This window comes from Coturnix japonica, chromosome 2, assembly GCF_054131305.1.
Source record: "Coturnix japonica strain WE chromosome 2, WE-NBRP24, whole genome shotgun sequence".
NCBI lineage: Eukaryota > Metazoa > Chordata > Aves > Galliformes > Phasianidae > Coturnix > Coturnix japonica.
In genome coordinates this window covers 121,179,307-121,195,627 of record NC_140664.1, presented here as the reverse complement: position 1 = coordinate 121,195,627, position 16,321 = coordinate 121,179,307, and the positions used below count along the sequence as shown (strand labels likewise).

Here is a 16,321-nt window from a genome sequence, read left to right as displayed (position 1 = left end):
AGAGCTGTACTAATTGTCTTGGGTAGAGAATCCTTTAGGTCTTTGCCAGTTTTTATCAAAGCATAAAAAGCAATTATTAAAATTAATGCAATTTACCATGTGTTCTACTTCTAGCAAAGCTATTTTTGGCATGGGTTGCCATCTGTCCCATTCAGCAAGCTCAGCCGCAGACTTTTGCTCTCTATTCCACTTCCCACAGCCCTCATGTGGAGCGAGGCAGGCACACGCCTGCTTGCAGAATCAAGTACCTCACCTGCAGTGCTTAACTCACCACAGCACTGCTCGTCATCTGGTGGCGAGAGTCCTCTGCATGGAAAACACTTCTTTGTCTTCCTCCTTTGCCATCTGCTGGCGTCCTCCATCCAAGGCGGGTGGGTCAGTGAGGTGTGATGCCCTTTCCCAGACCTTGCAGCTCCATGGACAGCCCAGGGTAGCAGCTGGAAATGGTGTGCTGAGCTTGTCTCTCTGCCCAGAGACAGGCGCTGGCACTGCCCAGCATTCCACTATTGGCACAGTATCTGAATCCAACAGCATAGCTAGGACCTGTCCCCACATGTTACACTTTTCTTCCTCCTTCTTTCAGCTTATGGGAATCAATTCTATAAAATACAAATCATGCTGTTTTTCTCAGCTGAGAGCTGGAAAGTCAGGTCCTGGCCTTTTGTAACTCTTTCTAGTTCTTTAGGGGCACGGTTCAGTGGGCACAGTGCTGATGGGATGACAGTTAGACTAGATGATCTTAGAGGTTTTTTCCAGCTTTAATGATTCTCTGAATAGCTCTTATAAAAGCATCAGCAGAGCCGAGCATTAAAACACCCTGTCCCCAGGTGTTCACAAAATACATCGCTGGGGGCTTCAAACTGAGCCTAAGTGTGTTCATTTACTGAGAGAAGACCAGCTTTTCAGTCTGTATGGGAAATGTTGAGTCACGGCCTGAACCACTGATTGATCACCTGGGGAAGGACTGATCAGTCCTGAGAGCACAAGTGAAGGCAATTCAGGTGTGTGAATGGAGGGGGTGGAGCCTGACTGCACCTCTCTTAGACCTCATTTTAAGGCTGACTGCCACTGTGGAAGGATCTCTGGTTGGAGATCCCTTCCTGTTGGAGTCCTTTCTGTGAGCCTAAATCTTTAGAGATGGATGAGCACCTTCACTTTTCTTGTGAACTACCATCATATCTGTGCTGGTCCCCTTGCTGTTACATTCCTGTATCACCCTTCCACCACGTTAATCTGTCCAATTGCTACACAGTCTCACTGGAGCACATGGAAACCAGCTCACTTAAGTTTTTCAGTTACTGAAAATGAACCAGTGCACAGAGAGTAAGTGATGTCCAAGACTATTGGAAGCAAAGCCTTGAGCCCCCGTCAGTGTCTGTGGGCTGGGGGTGTTCAAAGTGCTCTCAGAAGGAGACCTCGATAACTGGTGGAAGATTCTGAGTGTGTGGGAAAACTACAGCCATGGACATCCAGCAAAAGAAATGTGAGTGAGTGGGTGTCGAAACAGGAAGGATGGCTGATACCCACTTAATGTCTTCAGGGTAGTTACCTATTTGCACTTCACAATGCAGAGAGTTGCAATAAATTGAGTGAGAAGAAACAGTGGCAATGTAATTAAGAACAGAAAGCTATTAACAGATATACATTTAGTGCAGAATAGAAGCCTAACGACCGAGAAAAGATCTGTGGTATAATCCATAAGGAGATGATTAAATGTGTGAAGAGGGAACTCTGACTCGAGGTCTGGAGGCTCAGGCTGCTCAATGGCTGGATCTCACAGCATCCACGGCTGGCAGTGTGACAGTGTGTTGCTTTCTGCTGAAATGGAGGAGTCTGAGTGACAAATTTAGCAGCAAATTAGTTTGTGTAGAGAGCGGTCAGCATTCCTACCTGGTGGGAGACCAGTGTTGGAGGAGCAGATACCAGATGAGATGTCAAGAGGAAGAATTTGGTCGGGTCCTTCTTCGGGCTGCTGCTCCATGTATTGAAGTGTGAGGATTCCTCCTGCACATGGACTCTTTGCTCTGTGCTTTCTTCCTCAAAATTAATGATCCAAATGTGCCCAAGGCACTACACTCCCAATGTCACTGCTGGAAATGCCACTCTCTGGAAGTGAGATTTCCTTTGTGGTCATTGCCCACAGCAGCTCCCCACCTCACTGCTCAAGGCACTGTCCTCTCCTCGTGTCCTTTCTCTGATTCCCCCCCAGCACCCAGTGAGAAGCAGCATTTGCCGGGATACTCCATGTGCATTCTTTGCATTTCATCCTCTCTCCCAGGCTTTTATCTTTGATAAAAGATTCTGGCCTCTTTTGGATGTTTAAAGACTGACATTGGTGATTTAAAGTTAATTAAACAAAAGATCTCAGGTTAAATTCTATTATCCCAAAGACCGGGGAAGCTCTAACACGTGCTCAATGAGCTGCATAGCAATACAAGAGTGAGTGTGCCTTTTAGGCCAATGGAGTCGCCCATGTGTGAAGCGCAAACACAATTTGGCACTCTGTCAATTAGCTCAGTGGAGTAACTCCGTGTGTAAGCCAGTGATTGAGAACACTTCTGCAGAATGCTGAGTATATTTCAGCCATAAAACACAAAATGGCAGCTCGCTGAGTTGTAGTAACCGCAAGGCTCAGTGTTCTGCTCTGATTCCAGCAAAAAATATGCGCGGTTCTATCTGTCTGCATACATGTGCACGTGCATGGGGCTGTTTGGGGGGGTTGTAAATAGATGTATAGTGTCTCAATATATACGATTTAAAATCTGTCTGGGATTTTATCCCTCTGGAGAGAGACATCCTCAGTCCCCAGACAGTAGACGCGCTCTTCAACCAGTCACATTCCTCTTCTCACCTGGTGACTTTTGGATCTGTGCAGTAGTTGTGCATCCTAGATTCTTTTGTTGCTGTATAGAATGAATGCTGGCAGCCGAGCTAAAAATGTATGTATAGCATTAGAACACATACATATCTCAGGAGGTGATAAAGACTTTGGTTTTCCTCTCCAATCTGCATTCTTTTTTCAGTTGTTGTTGCTCAATACGCAAACACAGGCTGAATGGGTAGTTACATCCATATAGGATAACCTAATAGTATTGATATCAGCAGTTCACAAAGCTGAGAAACATACACAGTGTTTTCCTGGCATGGCTCATATCTCTACGATGCTGAAAGGAAACATCCATTCCCCTCCTCATTGTGGAGCCATAACCCATCCCTTTTGGGGGTGTATTTGTGGGATCCCTCTGTGCTTTGCAACTCTCCAAATGCACTATAAACAGTGGATTCTGATCCCATGTGGATGTATTAACTTCTCAGCTGTATCTTGTTCAGTGGAGCTCTCCTGGTTTGTGATGGATCACAAAATAATTTTTGTGATCACAGCAGCACCTTCCCTATAGATCTGACCCACATTAGCCCCACAAAACACAGCAGCACAGTTTTTTAGTAGCAACGCAAGGGCAGATTTTACAAAGTCTCGAGAGCAGTTGCCTGCTATAATAACTGAGGACTCAGCATCCTGCAGGGTCATTCCACTGCGTGCCATTTTGTTGTAGAGAAGACTGCTTGGGATCAAAGGGCCTTTTGCTTTAACAAACGAATCCTACAGCAAGAAAAATGAATTATCAGGAATAATTGCAATTTGCAAAGTAAATTATGCCATTAAGTACTCCAGAAATCAATAATCGGGCACAATAAGAAGATCAGTTGAGGAGATGATAGAAGAAGAAATGAATCTCTTGGGCAACTTGCCACTCTTGGGATTTTAATTCTGAGTTTTCCACTCCCAGCTATCCATTCTTATTGCCCATCCATCAACCTCCTGATGAATATAAAGGACTGTGGGATGACACACCAGAAGATTGCTGGGTTGGTGTAACAATGGAAAGGGAGTCCTTCGGATCTGAAGGACGTGGGGTAAATTGCTGATGACAGCTTAGAAAAACTGGTCTCTGCTCCTGCATTTTTCCCCCCAATATCTCCCTTTAACAGCCTAGTAACCATTTCAAAGGTAACCAAAATCGCACTCGTGGGCAAATAACCTGGAAATCTCCTTCTGATTGACTCTAACAACTGACATAATTTGTAATAGAAGTGCAACGTGATTTATGCCTTTGCTTACTGGTATAGTTTTAAGCAGGCACAAAGTGGTTGTTTAATCTCACTCCTGTGTTAGAGGCATTTATCTTCCATCTCTTTGTATTTGCTATTTACATCTTCATAAGAATTCCGACACCGTACCCTTTGCCATTAGCAATACTCTTTGACTGAACAGCGCTTATGAATACCTGTATAGTTGAGGGTTATTAATGAACATTGTGAGTTCTTCTGTCTGCCTGCTTATGACAGATTATCCGCAGTGGATTTTGATCAAGAGGGAGCTAAGGGTGGGGGTCAAGCAGAAAGCCTACATGGAAAAACATCTCAACCACCAATGTGCTTACCAAGGTGGTTGCAGAATCCAAGACCTCTACAGCAAAAGAGTGATGAGTTACTGTGCACAGGAGTGGTAACAGGGAGAGAGAAAGGTCCAGCTGACCCAGACCAAGTGAGAGCTGCAGCCTGCCACAAGCAGGCACTGTCATGGTCTCTGGTGCACCTCTGGTATTGGAAAAGCTGTACCAGTAATGCTACCAAAAAGTATCTTAGGTTCACAGCGCATCCCACGTGCATTGCAACAGCTTTGTGTTTGGAACCTTAGGGGATGGGGAGGGGAAGGAGGGAACAGAAGAATATGTTTGCAGCTGGTGGCAAATCTCTGGAATAAACAAGGGCTCTTGCATTCATGAATACCTCTTATGCTTAGTGACCATTAATTAGGTTAACAATTACCAAGTATCATCTACAATTATTTTATAGCCACAAAATTGGTCAGTTAGATGTGTAATCTTTTTTCTTGCTGTGTCGAAGGCTGGTTTTTACATACACGGTCTGCAGCGATTCACCCATCAGAACACGACCTGGGTACGGATATTTCCATTTTAATTTCTTCCCCCTACCTCCCCCCCTCCCCAGTAACCGGTCATGTCTGACTGATCTTCTCAGATTAAAAACTAAAAAGGAAAAGAGTTATGGAACTTATTTGCAAATTCTCCTTGTTGAGCCCTGTCACTTTACTGACAGTCCCTCCTGACTTCTCCCCTCATTTGGCTTTAAAAAGTTGTAACACTTGCAAGGCCAAAATGACTCTTTGAATGGTACGTTGAATCATTTTCCTGCTTGATTTGAGGGTCAGAGGCTGATTTTCATGGAGCTATTGGAAGGCGTTATTAATTACAGGGGGAAAAAAGCAATGACAAACATCATTAATCTGGGCTACTTTCAATCACACACCCACACACACACACACACAGAGGTTTAGATCCTTGAATAGCAGAGAATGTCTTGCTGAAGGGCTTCTTAAATTTCAGATGGCACGTAAAACTTCCAAAACATCTTTTTTTGTGTGCACGGAAGCTGAATTTCCTTCAGTGAGTACACAAACTTAAAAAAAATAATAATAATTAAAAAAGAAGCCAGTGGGCAACTTGCATCACTATAAATACAAGAGTTCTTCACTGCTGGTGGAAACAGAGCTCTGGGAGAGCTCAGCTACTGCTGCCTGCATGATCCTCCACCAGAAAGCAGAGCAGGAGCCTCTCTGAGACCCACAGCCTGAAATACAGTAAGGCGGGTGAACAGAACTGAAACAGTACTGGAAATGGATTAGGACAGCAGCAGCAGCACTTCGACTGCTCATCATGGCATCCTTGAGCCGCCTATACCTATATGATTATTTCCCCTCCATTTATAAATTGAGTTTATTCTGCAGCAATGAGCCCAGTTACCTGGGGTCACTCTTTGACCACAGCACAGAAGAATTCAGCCACTGGTGCCTGGCAGAAATACCAACAATTACATGCGTGGTTCACCTGAAGATTCAGCGTGGGAGTGTCTTAATATCTGAGATGACTGGAACTCAAAAAACTCTTCTCTATAAGATTTGTTCCCAATGAGCTGAAGTATCAGCAAAATCCAAGCAGACGCAGATAGGAGTGAGCAGGACAGCTGGAACTTGCCATGATGTTGGAGCAGTCCCTTGTTTAGCATTTGCCTTTCTCTGCATTACTGCTGCTCGCTGTAGTACTGAGAGGTTTTCCTTCTCACATGCTGTTTTCCCCAGGCTCACCCTTTGGACTGAGCACCCCAGGCTGAAGGAGCCATGTTATTCCCTGTGCCTGCACAACACCTTCCATAACAAGATGTTCAGTTTTCTCCCATTTTGCCTTATCTCAGTGGTGAGACGACAGTACCTGCTCTCTCACACACATAGGGATAATTAACATGCATGTTGTGCTCCACATCTTTAAGTATCCGTATGAACATTAGCTAATTAGTCAGCGAGGGAAAGAGCTGTGGGCAGGCTGCTTCAAATGGCAGAAGCTGCAGGAGATGCAGCTCACACAGCAGCCCCAAAGAGAAGGGAGGGAAAGGAAAAGGACAAATAAATGTGGCACTGGTCACTGCATTAGGACCCGCAGCAGCCGGCCTTGGTGAAATAGGTTTGTTAGGAATGGGCGTCCATCTTCATTTTTAGCCTTTCTTGTGGAGAAGAGGTAGATAATATTCCAACAGAAGGGCTACTCAGGCCATAACTGAGTCAGTCGATGCTCTGACAAGTCACTTCAGGGCAACGAATGTCCCGTTATAAGAAGAGATTTCTGTGTTTTCCCTTTTCCAGAGTACTGAGCCCTTCAGTGCATGACCTTTGGTTTTCCATTTTTAGTTTCCTTGGAAAACATATTTTTACCATGGATGGCCGGGTTCCTGAAGCACTGCTGTAGAGCTCACGATCCCAGGTGTTGTTCCCTGCCAGCACATGGACAACTCAACAAGAGCACCCTGTGCTCTCCTCTGCTTACTCAAGCTGCGACTTTGTGGCTGGCTCAGACCTTCTTGGAGAGAAAGTCTGCAGGAGTAAATGAGCTTCAGAGATGGCTGATAATACACAGGAAGATAAATCTGAGCATTAAGGAGATAAACACGGTAGGTTGGTAGGAGCTTGCTTTAAGAATATCCTAGTTAAAGGATCTTAAAGGATCCCAGAGCTGGAGCGTGGCACTGAGTGCGTGTGACACGCTGCTGCCGAGGTGTCACCAGGTCGCTGTGGGTTGGCAGAGCACAATCGGTTTGTGTCCATCTGAAGGCTCAAGAGCAATCCTTGAGTGGAAGGTGCAATGGAAGCGTGGGCACATCCTGGTGCCATGAAATCCTGCTGGGCCACATGATGGACTGCAACACCCCGAGGGCCGCCCGCAGTCTGAGACGGAGCCGTCACTCTACACAACTTTTCTTCCTGCTCAGACTAAAGAGCAGCGTTGAAAGCCTTTTCCTGCGGGGCAGAGAGAGCGATGAGATACAAGAATAATCCTCCCGATGTGTTCCGCTGCCTTCCCGGGTCCTGAGTGGGAGCCCTTTGCTGAGGGAAACGGTTCGCTTGTGCCAGAGCCAGATAAAGAATCTTTGAAAGACGGAGCATTAAAGAAAATACCGAGAAAGAGAAAGGGGGGGTGGGGGTATTTAAAGCGTGCGAAATGGAGGCTTTATCGGGAGTTTTCTGGGGAGATAAGGAGCTGGGAGGGCCCAGCGCTGCGTGGCGTGGACACACTCACTGCCTTTGAGTCTCCCAGGAAAGAGCAAAAGGAGCCGCTGACATTTCTGCTTAAAAGGAAGAATCAATGAATCTTTGTTTCCCAGCTCCTGCTCGTTTGACCTTATTGTGTTGCGAAACAGAAAAGAAAGAAAAGAGTGCGGGGGGGGGGAAAGGGTGAGGGGATTCGTGCTAATAAAACCCGAGACAAGATCACAGCCCTCTGATCATCGCCGGAGCTGCTATTATTTGCTTGTTGTCCTACTTGCCGCCGCCGCTCATTTCGGATTCTTGCCTCGCCGTAATAAGTCACACTCTTTCCAGCCATCATCCCCGTATTGACAGGCAAATGTCACCCCCGTTTGATTGACGTCCATTGCTCCTGAATACAGAAGTATGATTTAGGAATCAATTCTGTTTGTTTATTTAAGCAGCCCTTTGTGTACCTTGTATATTTGTGAGCGAGACAAGTTGCTTAAGATTTCCTTGGGAGAAATGCCACCGAGATTGCACATTCACCTTCCTACCGTGGCACAGAGGCGCACGGCAACCCTTGGGGGAGGAGAAACCTTTAGCAAAACCACAACAAAACAAACGGAATAAAACGCGTTGCTGCCCTCGAGTTGAGGCGGAGCGCGGTGTCACAGCTCCGAGCATCTGCTGCTCCGCCGATGCCCCACACTTTCCTTGGGTATCTGAGCAAGAGGGAACCGCGTTCCTCTGTGTCACCGTCAGCAGAGGGGCGGCTGCTTTTAGCACCGGTGATGAGAACATCGGTTTTAACTCAAGGAAAGGAATGTTTCCCTCTTTGCACTTATGGCCGTAACTGGGGAGAGGTGAGGAGGGAGCCGCGGAGCTGCGAGAGGCGCCGATCTGTGTGTCGGTGCTGAGCGGCAGTTTGTGGCCGCAGAACTTCCAGCAGAGCGATCGGGAACCGCGCGGCACCTCCGCGTTTAAAGCTCCATTTAAAGCTCCATCTCGCAGACAGCAGAGAGGAGCGGTGGGGCGGCCCCGGGGCAGCACTGGGAGGGAGGTGGGGTGACCTTCCCGTTCTCCGCCGGTGACCCCGGGGGTGCCCAAAGGCCCGGCACAGCTCTGCCCCTCGCTGCGCTCCCAAGGAGCCGTCACCGCGCGGCGCAGCACTGAGCGAGGAGCACGATTCTGCTGTTCATCCGTCTGGGGGGGGAAAGGGGGGGAGAAGGGGGGGTGGGGAGGGAGACGTGGGGAGGGCTACGGGGGGGAGAGAGGAAAAAAATATATATTTCCCACACTGCCAGAGTAATGCCAAACTCCCTGTGAGTGGGAAGAGCGGAGCAGATGCTGGAATGAGATGCCAAAGCAGCTCCCCTTTCCCCTGCGCTTTTGGGTGCCTATAAATTGCTCCAGCGCGCTCGGCAGCCTCCTCGTCTGCTGGCAGGTGGCACCGAGCGGGATCCCGCTCTCCCTCCGGCTCCGGCTCCGGCGGCGGCGGCTCGGGCTCTGAGCGGCGTCGGGCAGCGCGTCCCCAACGAGCTCCGTCACCTCTGAGGGAAAAAAAAAAGAAAAGAAAAGAAAGAGAAAAAAAAGCAGCCAGAGAGAGCGAGAGGGGAGAGCGACGGGAAAAGGAAAAGGAAAAAAGGCTGCGGAACTTGCGGGAAACTTCCCTCGGACTGGCACGGTGTGCAAAAAAAAAAAAGTCGATCGCCGGAGGGAGCATAAAAGTGCGGCGGTCGGGGCGGCGGACACGCTCCGTCCACACCCGCCCGCGGCGGCCGCGGAGCAGCGCCGGACCCTCCGGCGGCGGGAGGGCCGAAGCCCCGGGAGCCGGGCTCGCTCGGGCTCGGCTTTGTTTTTCGGCTCCGAGGAGGTTCCCGCACGGCCATCAAGATTCTGTCCAAAAGCAGGCAGGAGGATCGCCCTGCGCTGAGCCGGCTGGTGGGCAGCAGGCGGCGGCTGATCGCGGCCGGAGCGCTGGGGGTGGTGATGGTGCTGCTGCTCGTCGTCCTCATCCCGGTGCTGGTGAGCTCGGCCGGCACCTCGGCGCACTACGAGATGCTGGGCACCTGCCGCATGGTCTGCGACCCCTACGGAGGCACCAAGGCGCCCAGCACGGCGGCCACGCCCGACCGCGGCCTCATGCAGTCCCTGCCCACCTTCATCCAGGGGCCCAAGGGGGACGCCGGCCGGCCGGGCAAAGCGGGGCCCCGCGGGCCGCCGGGGGAGCCGGGGCCGCCCGGGCCGGTGGGACCGCCGGGCGAGAAGGGAGAGCCGGGACGGCAAGGGCTGCCGGGGCCGCCCGGGGCGCCGGGGCTGAACGCGGCGGGGGCCATCAGCGCCGCCACCTACAGCACCGTGCCCAAGATCGCCTTCTACGCCGGCCTGAAGCGGCAGCACGAGGGCTACGAGGTGCTCAAGTTCGACGACGTGGTCACCAACCTGGGCAACCACTACGACCCCACCACCGGCAAGTTCACCTGCTCCATCCCCGGCATCTACTTCTTCACCTACCATGTGCTCATGCGGGGCGGCGACGGCACCAGCATGTGGGCAGACCTCTGCAAGAACAACCAGGTGAGCCGGGGCGGGGGGAGGTGGGGGCAAACCTGCGGGAACGGAGCCGGGACGGGGCGGGGAGCCGCGGTCTGGAGGCGCTGAGCGGAGCGGGAGGGGACGGGGAGCCCTGAAGGAGGGGGGACGGTCCGGGTCTGGGTAGGAGGCGGCCACCCCCGCGATCTTGGCGGCCCCGGGTCCAGCCTCGCAGCGTGTCAGAGCCGATGGAAGCGCTGGCGGACTTTCGGCTTTGTGCCGAACACCCCTAGAAACACCGCGGTGGTCCCGAGTCGCCGCTGTTCCCCGCGGGTGGATGGCGACGCTCGCAAATAATTAAAGATCTTGCGATGCCGCCGAGCGAAAGGCAGCGGAACGATCCGTTTTAATTAGGAGACGCGCTGCCGCCGCGCTCACCGGGGCTGTGCCGGGGCTGTGCCGGTACCGCCGGGCCGGGCAACGCCGCGCCCCGAGGTGCCGTCGGGGGGTCGGGAGGGGCCGGGAGGGGCCGTTCGTTCTCTCACCTCCGCCCTCGGCGGCAGCTGAGTCTGACACGGCGCTTAACCTTTTGTTTATGGCTCCTCAGAAGCGCTGTGAAAACGGGATAATGAGGACATCAGCGGCAATTAATTACATTAGAAAATGTCTGCCCGTAAATATCATCGCGGCTGATAAACCGGGAGCGGTCAAACGGAGCGCGCTGTAATGCATTCGCTTTGATTTCTCCGCGTAAAGGCAGCGCTGCCCGCCGTGGGAATAGCATTACGCCGGCAATTAGAACATAACGGCCATTCCCGGCCCCTGTTACAACGCGGTTCACAGGGTTTATTTTCCCAGGCCCTGGAGCTTTTAAATAAAAGTAACGGGCCATAAATATTACATGGAGCCCGAAGTCTGTTTCCAAACACAACTTCAGCGTCAGGCATGAGGCGGACTGAACTCCCGGGGTCTCAAAGAAGAAAAGGAGGGAGGTGTCTGTGTGTGGAGCTGCAGATGTGTGTGTACATAGGCAGGCAAATACCCGCACGCAACTTATGTATCACAGATGCGGTTCCACACAGCGCCGGTGTCCGGCCGGGTGTGTCGGTGTTGAGGAAGAGCAGAAATTGTGCACGTGAGGCGCTGGGGACCCTGACAAAGATGTGACGGTAAACGCGGTGCTTTCTAACAATGGAAACGCCGGGTGGAAGGTGCGTGGCTGGCAGGAAAGCCTTCCATGCCCACGCAGTGCCTGCGAGGAACGCCGAGGTGTGCGCTGTTAATCCATTGCAGGGAGGTGCTGAGCGCGGAGCTCAGCGCTGTGTCCCCGTGTGGCTGCAGGATGAGGTGGGAGCCGTGCGGCTCCAGGGCCATATGGGGCCGAGCGGCTTCGCTCTGAGATCCGCTCACACTCACAACACTGCTCGGAGCTCTCCTCGAGGCTCCTCTCCCAGGCTCTACCAGGAAGTGATGCTGGCTATCGAGATGAGCAGGTGTAAGCCTACAGCACGCTGGATGTACAGGACGTTTACCACTATGCTCAGGGCAGTAATATCTGCACTTTGGTTTCTTTTTTTGCCTTCAGGCACAAGATGCTGTCTCAAATCTGAGCATGAAATGCCTGTTGCTGTACCCAGTGTTCATACATTGACCTTATGACAGTCAGGCACACAATCTGAGTTTGCTCCTACTATTCACAGCCAATATGAAACTGAGAGAAATACACTATGTAGCATTTAATTATAAGCTAAACGGCGATTTGGAAAGCAATTGAAGCCATTTTGTTTGCAAGCAGGCAAGACAGTTGATCTCTGTGAAAGTTTCTCCGTCTCACCTGCAGCCATTTCACTCCTTTCCATTTTGCCCGTTCCATTTACCCTACCAACAGTTTCAGCCCGTGCTGTTTTCTTTGGGGGTGTTTCTATGGTTAATGCTCTGAGCCTTCAGCTCCACCCGCTGGTCATTAACCCAGAGGAAACACCCAGTGCTTAGAATAATACTTGCTGAGACATGGCAGAAGAGATGCGCTCTGTAAGCAGTTCCAGGCGGTTGGGGATGAAGAGGTCCTGAAATAGGTGGGGATTGTTAACACGCAGTAGTAAATTTGCAGGCTGTCAAAGCGCTGTAAGACTTCTCAGCCCTCCTCACCCATACAGGAGGCACAAAGAATTCCCACCTGCTGTGGTTTTTAATACCACGCGGTCCTCCACGGTAAAGACCCCTCCTCCCTTTTTAACATCTCAGTATTAATGGGAGATCATATCCCATGAAAGTTTAATCTGTCATTTAAACTTGCAAGGGATCCGCGGCCATTTGTGGCTGACAGCCTCTTCCTTTGGACTGGAGCGGACCAAATACCACACGTAGTACACCAAGTCATGCATTATTACTTAGCGCAGGTTTGCAGCGCCACTAAATCACTTACCGCCCCGTAACGACACCAGAACAAAGACAAGCAACAAGCAGATGATGTGTTGCGCTGCAATAAATCACGCACAGCCAAGTTTAAATATTTTAACAAACAGGCTGAGATGATGTATAAATGATTTGGAGACTTCCAGTGCCACAGACGTTGCTGGAAACCAACGCACCTCCTGAAATTACAGACTGCATCCAGTCTGCTGGAGTTTCACACCTGATCAGTCGTGGCACAGCCAGGGGGAAGTGGGACAGAAATGCATGTTTGAGTGGAAGTTGTAAATGGAATTTGAGGTTCCTCCATTGCCTGTTAATTCCGTAACCTCTCAAAGGAAACAGTGTTGTACCCATCATTGTTCAGTGGGCATCTTTTACACTGCACAGACAGTGACTGCTTGCTCAACAAAATGTGGCACGAACAGCTTTTCCAGATCCTGCCTGGTTCCTTTACCTCCCTGTGTGCGTTGGGGCGTGCTGTGCTCTGGGTGCGTGGCTGGGCCTTTTTTGCTTCTTTCTGCAGCATGATCCCTTTATCTGTACGGCAATGAATCAGCTGTAGAAGAACTCCAGCCCGGTCTCCACAGGGCCTCGCTGCAGTCCTTCGCCAATGTCAATCAGTTGTTCCTCCTAGATGAAAGTTGCACTGATGTAAAGCTGGCACATGACCAGAGTCAGCTGTCCCAACTCCAGCTGTTATTAAATACATGCTTTCAAAGGCACAACACATTTACTGGAGTGCAAGTGGTGTTGTGTTCAGCAGGTGGCTGAGGAATGAGCAGGTCTTTGCTGTAGTTTCAGATACTGTTTTGTAGGAGAAAATCAGCAGTACCTGTAGGAAAAACAGGCAGTGTATGCTTTTACACATGTAAAGTGGCAACATCCTGAAGCTGAATGAAATATTGAGTCTATGCTTTAATCTCACCACGCAGGAGAAGTTATCTGGGTTTTCTTAACCACTGATTATGTGTTTTACGTAGGTTCGAGCTAGCGCCATTGCTCAGGATGCCGACCAGAATTACGACTATGCCAGTAACAGCGTGGTTCTTCACTTGGAGCCGGGAGACGAAGTTTACATTAAATTAGATGGAGGAAAAGCACATGGAGGAAACAACAACAAATACAGCACATTTTCTGGATTTATTATTTATGCCGACTGATGATAACGAGTCAAAAGACCCACCCAAGCACTCCGACAACGAAGCTCGCTCTTCTAAGCAATGGATTTGCGTGGCAAAAGTCAATGAAACAAGCACCCCAGCAGAGATCGACCGCTACACCTCACTAGTGGGGGAATGTTGAATGCTACCTGATTCACATCTGTACGACACAGAGAAACTTTACGTTAAGAAAAACACAACACAAGCTAAACAGGTGTGCGATCCACTACCGCCAAAGCAAATACTTCCTCATTGTTAGTGTCCATGTGAATGAAGTCTTACATAGGTCAGATTTTTATAGGAAAGAAACAACCACAAAAAGACGCTGAGTTCTTTCTTCAGTGTATATGATACTTTGATGTGTTATGATCTTACTGCTTTATCCATACTTCAGCTTTGGTTCTTGTGACTTACCTGCTAACAATGATGCTTGGAGTCCACTCATAGTGTGGTGAGGAATGATTTTACAATAAAAGGAAGAGGTAATCAAAATACACTTTCTCTCTCCAAAGGAATTGTTTGCCTTGTACTTTTCTCCTCCTTCCACTTAAAAATAGAAACTAATCAGCTTCAAGCCTTAACTCAGTGTTCCTGCTTTGTAGGTTTACATTAGACTTCTAACATAATATCCAGCCACTGAAGTTGTTCAGTTTTGTCTTCCCCTTAGCTGTGTTCTATAAGAAAAAGAGGGATAGTAAAGAAAAAACAACACTTTTTTTCCTGAAAAATTTATTAGCTGTCAAACTATTATGTTGGACCAAATCCCTGATTACACTGAAGCCAATGGCAAAGCTCCCATTGATGTTAGTGGAAAGAGGATTTGGCTGTTAATTTGTAAACACGTGTAAATATATATTTAGCCAATGTTACAGGCCTGTTCCTGATGGTTAGTCGTGTAAATATTTAGGCCTAGAATCCACATCCTCAGACCCAGGTCTGATGTTTTCTTTGCAGCAACTAGTCTTCATTAGTCCTTTAGCTCTTAGTCTGTACTTGGCTACTATTTTTATTAAAACAGTAACGACTTAAGATACTGCAGGTGTTCAACTGGAATTCTGTAGGAATGGGCCAAAACTTCACTGTCTTCAGTGTCTTGTCTCACTGAAGTTGGTGGGGTTGTTCCCACAAAGGAAGAGCAGGAGATGTGATGTAGGAGAAAACATTGGGATCCAGGCCTTCTCCATGGTACTTAGCTATCAGTTTGTAGTAAGGTGTGCCTATGAAACGAAAATAGATAAGTATATTACCAAAAATGAAAACACATATGCAAAGAAAGAAGCAGATACCTACATGCAAGAGAGTGTGTATTAAAACCTATTTTTCTCATTCATATATATATATATATATAAAGATATATATATCTAAAGTCTCAAGGAAAGAAGTTTAATACATATAAGGGATTAATAGCTTGGAAAATTAAACTAAGCACAGGTACTATGAGTTACATAGTTATAAGAATGCTTTAAAATCAGTCATACCAGGAATAGCCACTGAGTACTTCTACTTCAAAACCAGATTTCCTATTTGCTTTGTTTGGGTGACGGGAGGCTGTCTGTTTCTCTCAGATTAAAACTTGCAGATTTCCATCTTAAAATGTTACCAAGATTATTAACTAACTAACTAACTAGCTCCTCAGCACAGCTGGCTATGCTATTGTTAACAATTTGGCAAATTTGAGGTAAAATTTATATAAATCGTTGAAGAGTAATAGAGGCAATCCCCAGCATTTCCATTTCATGCCATTTGCCATAAGCAACCTTGTCTAATCTGCTAAGCATATGAACTCACATTGCTCTGCAGTAAGGCTCCAGAAGTGTCTGCCATTGAGCCAAATGATCTCCAGCGCTGATTCCTCATTAAAAGTGATGAAGTTTTGAAGAACGTCTCTTAAAAACCTCATTTGAATGAGTAAAGCTTTTAAACTGAGCACAGTACTCATTCTGTATGTGGTTTGAGTTGTCCGACTCAACAAACATGCTGATGGTCCAGGCTAAGAGGATGGCTGGCCTAATTCATCTCGGCGTGTCAGAGGGACAGTGAGTTTCAGACTGCTCGTGTTGTGTCTCATCAGAACAGTTCTGCTTCTGTGCTGCGACAGCGCTGAGCTGTGTGTGTACATCACAGGGATCACTCCAGGTTTCTTACTACTACGTCACGCATTGCAGTAGCAGATGTGTAGCTGACTTCTTGTCTGTGCGATCCAGGATTGCTTTTATCACTCAGCGCACTGCCAGCAGTGCAGCTAGAGACTGTCTGTGCAGTACCAAGCAGTAATGTAACAAGCTAGAGGTCATTTGCAACTAGCAGTGTGTAGTTACTGAGGTATTCACTAGAAGAACTTCAGCACTACAAAATATATTAGGTCAAATCTGAAGAAGCTTTTGAAATCAGGCTACCATTACTACTGGGTAAGACCTCTTTTATTTTGGATAAATCGCCCTGGTAAAAGATAGACAAGAGGAAAGAACACACTTTATGTGAAAAACACAGATAAGGCAAACATTTCTTCCTTTTTCATCATATCTTGATATACTGATTTGTAAAGACTTATATCACGACCTTTGTTATAACTATTGCAACTCATTAAAACCATATTATGTAATATATTTTGACT

General features: G+C 48.5%; 1 protein-coding gene across 2 annotated transcripts; it reads left to right on the top strand.

The window, feature by feature from the left end:
- Positions 1–7,159: 7,159 nt before the first annotated feature.
- C1QL3 (complement C1q like 3) lies at positions 7,160–16,313 on the top strand. 2 transcript variants are annotated; one of them, XR_014943069.1, is made up of 3 exons: positions 7,160–10,177; positions 10,740–11,343; positions 13,528–13,662. XR_014943069.1 is itself a non-coding variant. In XM_015853496.3 (2 exons), the coding sequence occupies exons 1-2, from the start codon at positions 9,590–9,592 to the stop codon at positions 13,705–13,707; spliced, it is 768 nt and encodes a 255-aa protein (XP_015708982.1). In that variant the 5' UTR covers positions 7,160–9,589; the 3' UTR covers positions 13,708–16,313. The 2 variants fall into 2 exon arrangements, 1 of the variants encoding a protein (XP_015708982.1); XM_015853496.3 differs by lacking the exon at positions 10,740–11,343 and having other exon boundaries at positions 13,528–16,313.
- Positions 16,314–16,321: the final 8 nt, after the last annotated feature.

Coding starts and splice junctions, on each gene's coding strand:
- C1QL3 (XM_015853496.3), top strand. CDS start 9,590: ATGGTGCTGCTGCTCGTCGTCCTCATCCCGGTGCTGGTGAGCTCGGCC. Junction 10,178..13,527: donor ACCTCTGCAAGAACAACCAG/GTGAGCCGGGGC, acceptor TGTTTTACGTAG/GTTCGAGCTAGCGCCATTGC.